We start from the raw sequence: 10383 nt of genomic DNA, 5'->3' as shown, positions 1-10383 counted from the left end.
AGACTGGCAGAAAAGACCACAGGAAGCCAGCGTAAGCCAAGAAACAGCCAGGGCCTGACTCCAAGAGGTGGAGGGAAGGAAAGCTCTGGGCAGCTTGAGCCGCCACAGTCTATCTGAAGTAGTTGGGACACTCGTGGGCAACCATATTCCAGGCTTGGTTAAAGGCATCCACGACAGCTGGGTCCAGGGGCCCTTCCTCTGTGGCGGCCAAGTTTTGCTCCAGCTGTTCCAGGCTGGACATGCCCAAGATGACTGCGTCCCTGTGGGTGCCCTGTGAGGGGAGACAGCCAGATTTCAGCACACTTCTGCTACTTGGTGGCTCCTGTCACATGCCCTTCTTGCCTTCCCCTGGTCAGATCTGGGACCTTTGTGTTTCTGTCCTAGACAGCTGAACGTGCGTGACTCTGCTCTTGCCCCTTGTTAAGGGAGCTCTTCTCTGGTGAGACGTAAGTAAAAAGCCACCCTCTCTTTAGAGGACACTTGCCTGGTGAGCACTTGGCACACCAAATCATGTCCCCAGCCCTGGAGGATGCACTCTTTCTAGAAATCACTTAAAGGCAACCTTGGGTATCCTGAAGAGACAGAGGCTGAGCTCATGGGCTACCTGGAGCTGTGAGTGGTGGTACATCCAGCGCAGGGCAGCCGAGGTCATGCTGGGAGAGCCGGTGCCATAGGTGCCTTTCAGGGCCTTTTCTACCAGGGCAATGGCTTTGAAGTGGTGCTCCTTCCAGAAGCTGAGTGGGTGGGGAGAGTGGCATGGGCTGAGAATCTTCAGTCATGTGAGGGGCTGAAGCCAAAGGACCAACTGAGGCACTGCTCCCAACCCCATCCTGTAGCACGGAAGGAGCCATATCCCCCTCGGAGAGGTCCCTACCCCCCTTTCTAGAAGAAGTCTCTGGGCTGCCCACCTGCCGGCCAGATGTGGAAACTCCTAGACCTGTGTACCATTCACACAGTGCCCCAAGGACCCCAGGCCTCCACACAAGGTCCTCTCTTTCCCTCCTGGTGAGGGCACTTCTCAGAGGAGCAAAGACTTACAGGACCATAAGGTCTGGGGGTAGGGATGGGGCTTCCTCATTTCCTTATGAAAGTAGAAGGAAAAGAGAAACCCCAGGTTTTGTTATATCTTATAGGAATCAAGAAACTGAGAAAGGCAGGCAGTGGTGAGGCACAGGTAAGAACGCCATGTAAGACAAAGGTCTTGGCATATAAGCAGCTTGCTGATAGGTTGCTTAGATACCTCTGACGTCATCTGCCACTGCTGCCAGGGGCCCAGGAGAAAAGGGACAAACCTGCCACCTCCTCTCTCTTGTGCTCCTCTAATACCTCTAGTCCTTTCTCTATGAGGTCTCCCTTCTCCCTTCTCTCTGCCTGTCTCTGTCTGTACCCTCATGGCCCACTCAGGCCCTAACTCCTCTCCCCACGCTTCTATAATAAATCTCCCCACATCTTATCTGTTATGTGTCATCTCATTTTTAATCCTGACCAAAGGGGACTTCCCGCCCCTACCCCTCCGACACAGAGTCCTGGCTCACCGGTTCCTGTACACCTCAGCCCAGTTATTCCCAAAGAAGCGGCCCACGGGCTGCTTCCCGTCCTTGTCTTCGTACTTGTACTTGCCTGTCAGCAGGCCTCCTGTGGGAAGGGAGCGGTCAGACCCTGGCCAGAGTCAGGTGGGCGTGCCCACCCACCCACAGGGCCTGTCCCCATGGCAACCCATACCGGCCAGAGGGTTGTAGGCGTAGAACCTCAGTCCAAAGTGTCTGAGGCAGGGGAGGAGCTCCTTCTCCACCTGCCTGGTGGTGGCGTTGTACATGCCCTGCAGGGAGCAAGAGGTGCCAGTTGCAAGGGTGACTGTACCAAGGAGAAGATCCACACTTGCTCTTTTTACGAAGGATTTATTTTGGAGCCTTGTTCAGACAGAGGGCTTGGTAAACTGGCCAGGTAGTTTGTTTTGTTTTCTGGATACAGGGTTTCTCTGTGTAGCCTTGGCTGTCCTGTATTCACTTTGTAGCCCAGGCTGGCCTTGAACTCACAGTGATCTGCCTTGCCTCGGCCTCCCTGAGTGCTGGGATTAAAGACATGCACCATCATGCCCAGCTGCCAGGCTGTTCTTAAACTTCTGGGCTCAAGTGATCCTCCTGTCTTAACCTTGTTTTTCACTGTATCTAGGGCAAACGTCAGAATGAACAGTTTTCTAGAGCTGCTGACCTTGAAGAAATCACTGTAGAAAATATGGATTGTTTCCTGTCATCTACAGAGTTGTTTTTCTCTCCTTTGTTTTTTTTTTTTTCTAGTGAAGCATACTTTTTAAAAAGATTGATTGAGTCCAGGATGGCCAAGGCTACACAGAGAAACCCTGTCTCCAAAAACCAAAAAAAAAAAAAAAAAAAAAAATTGATTGATTGATTTATGAGTGCTTTATCTGCATGTACACCTGCAGGCCAGAAGAGGGCATCAGATCACATAATAGATGGTTGTGAGCCACCATGTGGTTGCTGGGGACTGAACTCGGGACCTTTAGAGGAGCAGACAGTGCTCTTAACCACTGAGCCATCTCTCCTGCCCCCAGAGTTGTTTTTCTAAAGGAACTTTACAGCCTTTGCATGACTTTGGGCACAAGCCGGCCCTGGAAAACCTCGAACATCTTGTATCATTGACTACAGCAAACAGTGCACAGTAAGGACTAAAGCTGCAAGGCCTCTGGTATGAGGAACTTGTTTTACCCCAAACCATCAGGAACGGCTTGTTACTGATAATATTCAACAAATATGTTTTTGCACGGGCGGGCAGCTGTTGGAGGTTCAGTTCATGGAGGCAGGACTTCCCTGCTGCCTCAGAGCCTGATGACATCTTGGAGTGACCCTCTTTCTTTGACTGTCCTGCAGAACTCAGAACACCCATATAAGAAGGTGTGGTTCAGAGACTGGAGACTCCTGGGGGCTGGTGAGAAGGGGATTCCCAGGGAAGAGCCATGCAGGCTAACCCTGAGCACTTCTCCATGCTGTGGAGGGCTATGCTCCAGACTGTATGCAGGATGGGAGGAAGGGGTCCAGATGTTTGCTCAGGCAGCAAGGAAAAAGTACACAGTGGCCAGGCTGGTGAGAGACTAGCTGGTACCCGCAGGCTTTGAGGAGGGGAGTGGCTGCTGCCTAGAGGGCAGAAGGAGGGGTCCATTGAGGCCTGGGTACCCTAGCACATCAAATACCCCTCACCTGGTAAACGGATGGCAGGATCCAGCCGTTGCTCTTGCAGAGGGTACAGATCTCAGCCACCTCCCAGGAGGCATAGTTGGACAGGCCAAGCTCCACAAACTTGCCCTGCAGGGGAGAGGCCTTGTCACAACTCAGCTCAGCCCGGGGACCAAGGAAGGGAAGGTCAACTGGGTGAGCATCCTGGGAGTGGACTCTGTGTCCAGACAGCCTCAGTCTTGGCAGAGTCAGGAAGAGAGAGCTCAGGGCTCACACTCACCTCCTGATGCAGCTGGTGGCAGGCATGGAGCGTCTCCTCCACAGGAGTGCTGTGGTCAGGAGCATGTAAGTAGAAGAGGTCCACCCGGGGACACTGCAGCCGCTTCAGTGACGTCTCCAATTGGGACCGGACACTGTCAGGCTTCAGTGAATTCCCATCCCAAGGGTTGGCCTTGGTGGCAATTTTCACTTGCAGGAAGATTATAATGATTAAGACATTTATTAGGGGGCTGGGCAAGGTGGCACTTTAATCCCAGCACTTGGGAGGCAGAGGCAAGCGGATCTCTGAGGTCAAGGTCAGCCTGGTCTACAAAATGAAGTCCAGAGAAACCCTTTCTCAGAAAAAACCAAAAAGAAAAAGAAGAAGAAAAGAAAAAAAGAAAAAAGCGTCTATTAGAACCATTCACTGTCCATGTAAACGTATGTATTCCTGGCTAAATTACTTTAGTTCCCATTTCCTGATTCTTAAAATGAGGTAAAAATAATGGAATTGTCCTTATATAGAAGACTAATGTTTTAAAAATTCTTTGTAGGGGGCTAGAGAAATGGCTTAGCAGTTAAGAGCCCTGACTGCTCTTCCAAAGGTCCTGAGTTCAAAACCCAGCACCCACATGGTGGCTCACAACCCCCTACAGTAGACTCCATTGCCCTCTTCTGCACACATATATGCAGAGAGATCATTCAATATACATAAAATACACAAAGTAATCCTGCAATTCTAAGTAGTTTTTAAAATCTTTCTGGCTTTATATGTAGACAATCATGTGATCTGAGAACTGAGGGAGTTTTAAAAGTAATTTTAAAATAAGAGTTCAAAATAGGGAGAGATGGCTCAACAGTTAGAAGCCCTTGTTGCTCTTGCAGAGGGCCTAGGCTCAGTTCCCAGCACATGGTTGTTTACAACCATCCATCACTTCCGTTCTAGAGGATTCAATACCCTCTTTGGGCACAAAGCACACAGGTGGTTTACATCTCTACATGCAGGCAAAACATCTGTCTACATTCTATCCATCCATCCATCCATCCATCTATCTATCTATCTATATCTTTAAAAGTTTATTTATTTTTTTTTTTTCACGAGAAAAGGACATGAGTAGACATTTGAAAAAAATACATGCTGGCTGGTAAGTAAGCTGTCTCAGTAAATAAAGGTGCTTGCCACGCAGGGATACATATTGAATTGAGACCAGACATTGCAGGGCAGGAAGTGTGGGAGTTGAGACACAAGAGGAATGCACAGACTCCATTGCAAAGGTGCTCACACAGCATCGCAGACTTTGGACTTGATGTTCCTGGATTCTCTCAGGATGACGTGAGACCATCTGTTGCAGGATATGTGATCACACTGTGAACCCCAAGATTGTGTTGTTTATTGAAAAAAAAAGAAAAAAAAGCTTTCTAGTTGTGGTGTGGTTCAGTCCTAGCACACACCTTTAATCCAAGAGCTTTCTGCTTCGTTTAAAAAAATCACCCACAGGTCAAGAGGTGGAGCAAGCATCCATTTGAAAGGGAGTGAACATTAAAAAAAACAAGACAGAGTAAGAGGCTGTCAGGAGGACAGATAGACACACAGAGGGTGTTTGAAATGTTGTGGGGTAGGAGTTTCCGCCAGCTGAGGAGGGCGGTCAGCTGGTGCTTTCACTGCCTGTCTGAGCTAACAGGCTTTCACCCCAGCCTCTGGCTCTTTATTGATAAAATGGAAGGAATGAGAAGAACGCCCAGCATTTGGCTCCCTCTAGCCATAGGATGGAGAAGGAGCTCAAGGGGACAGGCAGGAAGATAGGACAGCAGTATAGTGCTATGTAAGAATTTAGGCAGCCGGTGGCTCACGCCTGTACCCCAGCACTCAGGAGGCAGAAGCAGGTGGATCGCTGTGAGTTCGAGGCCAGCCTGGTCTACAAAGTGAGTCCAGGACAGCCAAGGCTAACACAGAGAGACCTTGTCTCGAAAAACAAAACAAAACAAAACAAAACAAACAAAAATTTCGGCAGCAGGGACCGAAGAGATGGTTCCGTGGTTTGGAGAACTTACTGTTCTTGCAGAGGACACAGGTTCCCAGAGCCACAACCCATGTTGGCTTACAGGCATTTGTGACTACAACTCCAGGGTGTCTAGTGCCCTCTTCTGGCCTCCATAGAGACATGTATACATGCAGGCAAAACGCTCAGACACATAAAATAAATAAATCTTAAGAAACAAAAACAAATGTGTTCCTTGGCAGTGATCAATTTGGCCAGAATCCCTATCAGACTCTCAGAACCCTGTACATTCAGGCCACTGTAGGTGCGCCTCAAGAGCCCAGACACAGCACTGATGTTCTTGCTAGACGGGGAACCCTGACTACCTGGCCTGATAGATGGATGGATTCTGCACTCTGATCCTATAGGATGAAGGCAACGGGACCACGGCATCTCCTTGCTACAACACCCATCCACAAGGTATTCTCATGTGAACTTTTGCCACAGGTGTGACCTGCGGACTTTGGTCCCTCAGACTCAAGAGAAAAAGAATTAGGAATGGGCTAAAGAGGGACAAGAAAAAGAGTTAAAAAATAAAACTAAGGGGCTGGAGAGATGGTTAAGAGCACTGCCTGCTCTTCCAGAGATCCTGAGTTCAATTCCCAGCAACCACATGGTGGCTCACCATCATCTACAATGTGACCTGATGCCCTCTTCTGGCCTGCCGGTATACATGCAGACAGAACACTTTATACATAATACTAAATAAACCTTTAATGTAAATAAATAAATAAATTTAAAAACCAGAGCACCCATCATCAGGGTGTCAGGCAGGTGAACTCTACAGTGTTCAGCTTGAGATATCTGCTCACATGTCTCTCCTGTCCTACCACGCTGGGAGTCTAAGGGGCCGCACAGAGGACAGGAGCAGGGAGCAGGAGCCTCAGGATGGCAGAAGTGAGGCCACCCTCCTGAAACCACAATGGCTTCAAGCCAAGAAGGGATGCTTCCCCTCACCTTCCATCAAGGGGCACATGCCACTGACCATCCTGCCCCATAATGCACTTTGCACTCTCAAACTCCATCTTTCAACAGCTAAGCCTTCAGCCTCCAGAAGCCCTTTCTCTTTTTCTCCACCCAGCGCAGAGCTCCTGACACTGGAGGGTCCATTGCTCTATGAGCCTTGCTGCCTCCTATGCTTGGAGCCTCCACAACCCCTCCTCTCTGCACTCCCCAGCAATCACGGCTTCAGTTCTCCCCATTGGACATTGAACTCTCGGTGTATTAGTCACCTCTCCACTGTAGTAGCCCCACTCCAAGACCTGGCACAGGGTGGGCAGAAAGGCCGAAGTGCACTCTCCACCACTGTCCCCTGCTGGGTCCTTGGCATTGTGGCCATTGGTCTCCCTGAGCCCCACAGGCACTATCAACTGCACAGGACAAAGTCTAGGAGCTGACCAAAGACCGGAATGCCAAGTGCGCTGCTGGAGCACAGGGTTAGTGAGGGCAAGAGGGGAGGGCATGAGCAGGAAGCCTGGCTGGAGGGCCGGCTATGGGCAACTAACTGGACAGAGTTGGAAAGCAGGGACTGCAGTAGGAAGCAAAAGGCCAGAGTAGGTTCAAGGTGAGAATAGGGAGCTTCCTCGCACTCGGCCCCGAGCTGCGACTCCAGATGCCACGAAGGAGAGGCAGGACAAAGTTCAGTTGTTCAGGACTCCAGGAACTTGTGTTCTACACAGTCGTGGGAAAGAGAGTTTACCAAGATCCTGAGTGTAGACCCTGCGCGGTGCACGCCGGCTGCAGGGACCTGCTCAGCCCTACTCAGTGAGGGGGAAGGCCAGGTGCGACAGTTACCTGTGCAGTCGCCGCTGCCCAGCCCGAGCCCCATGCCGCCCAGGATGCTCTCGGACTGGCCGTCGCTGTACATGAGGGCGGTGTCCAGCTCACTGTGGCCGCGCTCCAGGAAGGCGCGTACCGTTGCGGCGCTAGCGCTCGCATCCAAGCGACGCCCCATTTCCATGGTGCCCAGCACCGTAGCGGGCCGAAGAGGGTCGCCAGAGGCGGCGCGGGGTGGCGGAGGCCGGGACATAGCGAGAGGACGCGCTATCGCAGGCCTGGAGCGAATGGCGCACCGGACAGCGGCGGGGCCCAAGGCTCGAGAGGTCGCACGCAACATGGAGACTGCGCCTGCGCGCCCGGTATCTTCGGGCTCCGCCCACAGCGCGAGGGGCGGGACCTCGCGGAGGTCAGCTGACTCCGGCGGGCTCCGTTCCTGAAGCTGAGTCCGGCTGTGGATCCTGACGTGGTGAGAGTGCAGGGGGCTGGCGGCAGCCTCGGGTTGGGGGTCGGGACTCCAGGCGCACTCAGCCAAGTCTTTCCTACATCTTTCTCCAGCCCTGTACGGTCCCCGGCGCCGGTCCCCTACTGGAACGCGGGATCCCGGGATTTGGCCCGCTCTGGCCCAGGATCCAGGTCCGGCTCTACAGCCTATCTGCCGGTCCCTACCTTCCGGCCTTTTGGCTTCTGGTTGCCTTGTTTTCCCTGGACTGGGCGGGGGCCTCACGGCGCTTGGCCCAGCAGGTGCTCTGTCATTATCCCTCTGAACCCGCAGAGTCACCGGAAGGACTCAGAGTCTTGGTTTGGAGTCCTGGAATGGGTAGGATCCCGAAGCCTGTGCGCTCCCCTGACACATTTGCCCCAGGTGTGCAGGTGGCGAGCCCAGAATGCCCTCTCCCACGTCCAGCTCACGGCAGGATTGCAAGGAGGGTTGGTTAGAAGTGTGAGGACTCACTCCGGAGGCCGATGCTGTTGGATCTCTTGAGTTCGAGGCCAGCCTGGTCTACAGCGCTAGTTTCAGGACAGCCAGGGCTACACAGAGAAACCCTGTCTCCTAATGCCACCCTCCGCAAGTGTGTAGCCCTCGTGTTTTGTTTCATTAATGTATACGCTACGCTACCGTGTGATCCAGCAGGCTATAGCAAGAGGAGAATATTACTGTTGACTGTACCAGACGTGCTTTGGTGGGAAGCGCCTTCTCGGTTTTGCTCGGAGTTGGGTGTGGCAAGAGATGGGTCTCCTGGGTAGCCTTTCTGGACATGAACCACGAGTCAATCCTTCATGATCCTGGGGCACGTAGCTCAGTGATAGAACACTTGACAAGCATGGATGAGTTTCCAGGCACAAACCATGATCAAGGTGTAGCCTCAGTTTTTATTGACGTCTGCAGTCAGTCTAGGAGGTAATGGAGTCCTAATGACTCCCCTCATTTTATGCACCAGAACGCTGAAACTCCATCCCTTGTCCAGTGGGACTTCTCAGTGGTAGGCCCCCTCAACTCACAAAGTTCCTCCACTCCCCCTCTCCTCCTCCTTCTCCTCTCTTTCCTTCTTGTGTCTTTTCCTTCCTCCTTTTTCCTTTTTCTCTTCATCATGCTTCCTTCCCTCTTCCTCTCCTTTATGGTGTCTGAGCCGTCGTTGTGCAGCCGTTGCATCCAGTCCCATGGGAATAGGAAGTGTACAGCCACGGAGAAGGCTTGAAGAGCAGTGTTTAACAAGGCCCGTGACAGGTCTTCTGCAGGAGTGGGTTCCAGGGGACAGAGGTGGCTGCAAGGCCTCTTGAGGAAAGAAGGCAGCTTAGAGATGGGTCATGGGAGTGGCTGCAAAAGCGCTGCACCAACCAAGGACAATGCCTGCAGAGAGCATAGACCCCCTGATCAGATGTAGCCAATGGACAGACGGCTCATTCTCCACGTGGGTGGGTGGGTGGTTGTGGGGACTGCCTCTGACAGGAACTCTGTTGCCCTCGGCTTGATCACTTCCCTTTGGTGGGGCGACCTTTTGGGCGCATAAAGGAAGGGGGTGCAGGCTGTCCTGATGAGACCTTATAGGCTGTGATGGTCAGATGGTGGAGGGGGGAGGAGCCACCTTCCAGAGGACTAAGGGAGGGAAATAGGACAGAAGAGGGAGGGAGGTTGGGAACAGGAGGATACAAGAAATGGGATAACAAAGGGGCTATAACGTGAATAAATAATAGAAAATTAAGCCGGGCATGGTGGCGCTTGCCTTTAATCCCAGCACTCAGAAGGCAGAGGCAGAGTTCAAGGCCTGCTTGGTCTCCAAAGAGAGTCCAGGGCAGCTGAGGCTATACAGAGAACCCCTGTCTAAAAAAAAAAAAAAAAAAAAAAAATTGAAAAATGGGTCATGATATCTCTACCAGGCATTTGTGGTAGAGAAGGTTTCCCTAGAGAAAGAGACAGCTTATGCAGATGCCTGGGACTCAGGACCTGGGACAGGAGATAAGGTTAGGAGGGCAATTCTTGGGGTCCTTGGGCCCTTGCTTCTGTGAATTGGACCTTGACCCAGCATCAGAATGGAACCTGCATCTGCTTTGGAAGGAAGCGCCTGGCTGGAGTTGGAGTTGGAGAGGATCCGTGTGTCTCTGGAGATCTGTCTCTGGGCCAGCTTTTCTGGACATGAACCAGGAGAGTCAAAACCCTTCATAATATGGGGTATGGAGCTCAGTGTTGAGCACATGACTAGCTTGGATGAGGTCCTAAGCTCGTTCTTTGCTATCAAGGAGTCTTTGAGGAAGCCGGGAGAGCTGCTTGTATCCAGCGAACCTGCTCACCTCATTTCTTCCCTAAGCTGGTAAAAGGGAATGAGAGGCTCCACAGTGGTCGAGATACTGGGTTCTTTTCTTCGAACTGTCAGTACCATTGGATCAGATGCAAGGCTCGTAGCTTTATGTTTGCCTCAGAAGATGTTATTAGCCCCAGTTCGTAGACAGGCCCAGACAGGCTGACTCACCTGTGAGATGGGGATGGTGTTCCCTACCTGGCCTGGCTGTTGGGAGGGATGACAGTGTATGGGTGTGTGTGTGATGGTTTGTGGAGGCCCATTCAGGATCTACAGGGCGGGGGGAGGCCAGTAGGATGTGTGGCTGATGAACAAGGGGGC

General features: G+C 51.9%; 1 protein-coding gene across 1 annotated transcript; it reads right to left on the bottom strand.

Moving 5' to 3' along the window:
* Positions 1-7604, bottom strand: LOC127212025 (aflatoxin B1 aldehyde reductase member 2). The gene is made up of 7 exons (XM_051172140.1): positions 7283-7604; positions 3472-3659; positions 3216-3320; positions 1723-1819; positions 1536-1635; positions 605-734; positions 1-271 (listed from the first exon to the last, which is right to left on the bottom strand). Exons 1-7 carry the CDS (start codon positions 7602-7604, stop codon positions 110-112), a joined length of 1104 nt encoding a protein of 367 aa, XP_051028097.1. The 3' UTR covers positions 1-109.
* Between the last annotated feature and the right edge of the window lie 2779 nt (positions 7605-10383).

Source organism: Acomys russatus, chromosome 29 (assembly GCF_903995435.1).
Source record: "Acomys russatus chromosome 29, mAcoRus1.1, whole genome shotgun sequence".
NCBI lineage: Eukaryota > Metazoa > Chordata > Mammalia > Rodentia > Muridae > Acomys > Acomys russatus.
The sequence above is the reverse complement of the archived record's forward strand: the minus strand, read 5'-3'. Positions and strand labels throughout refer to the sequence as shown.

Excerpts from the sequence above, each read along its gene's own strand:
- LOC127212025 (XM_051172140.1), bottom strand. The coding sequence starts at position 7,604 with ATGTTGCGTGCGACCTCTCGAGCCTTGGGCCCCGCCGCTGTCCGGTGC. Across the intron at positions 3,660-7,282 it reads GGGCAGCGGCGACTGCACAG|TGAAAATTGCCACCAAGGCC; the intron begins GTAACTGTCGCA and ends TCTTCCTGCAAG. Across the intron at positions 272-604 it reads ACCACCACTCACAGCTCCAG|GGCACCCACAGGGACGCAGT; the intron begins GTAGCCCATGAG and ends CTCCCCTCACAG.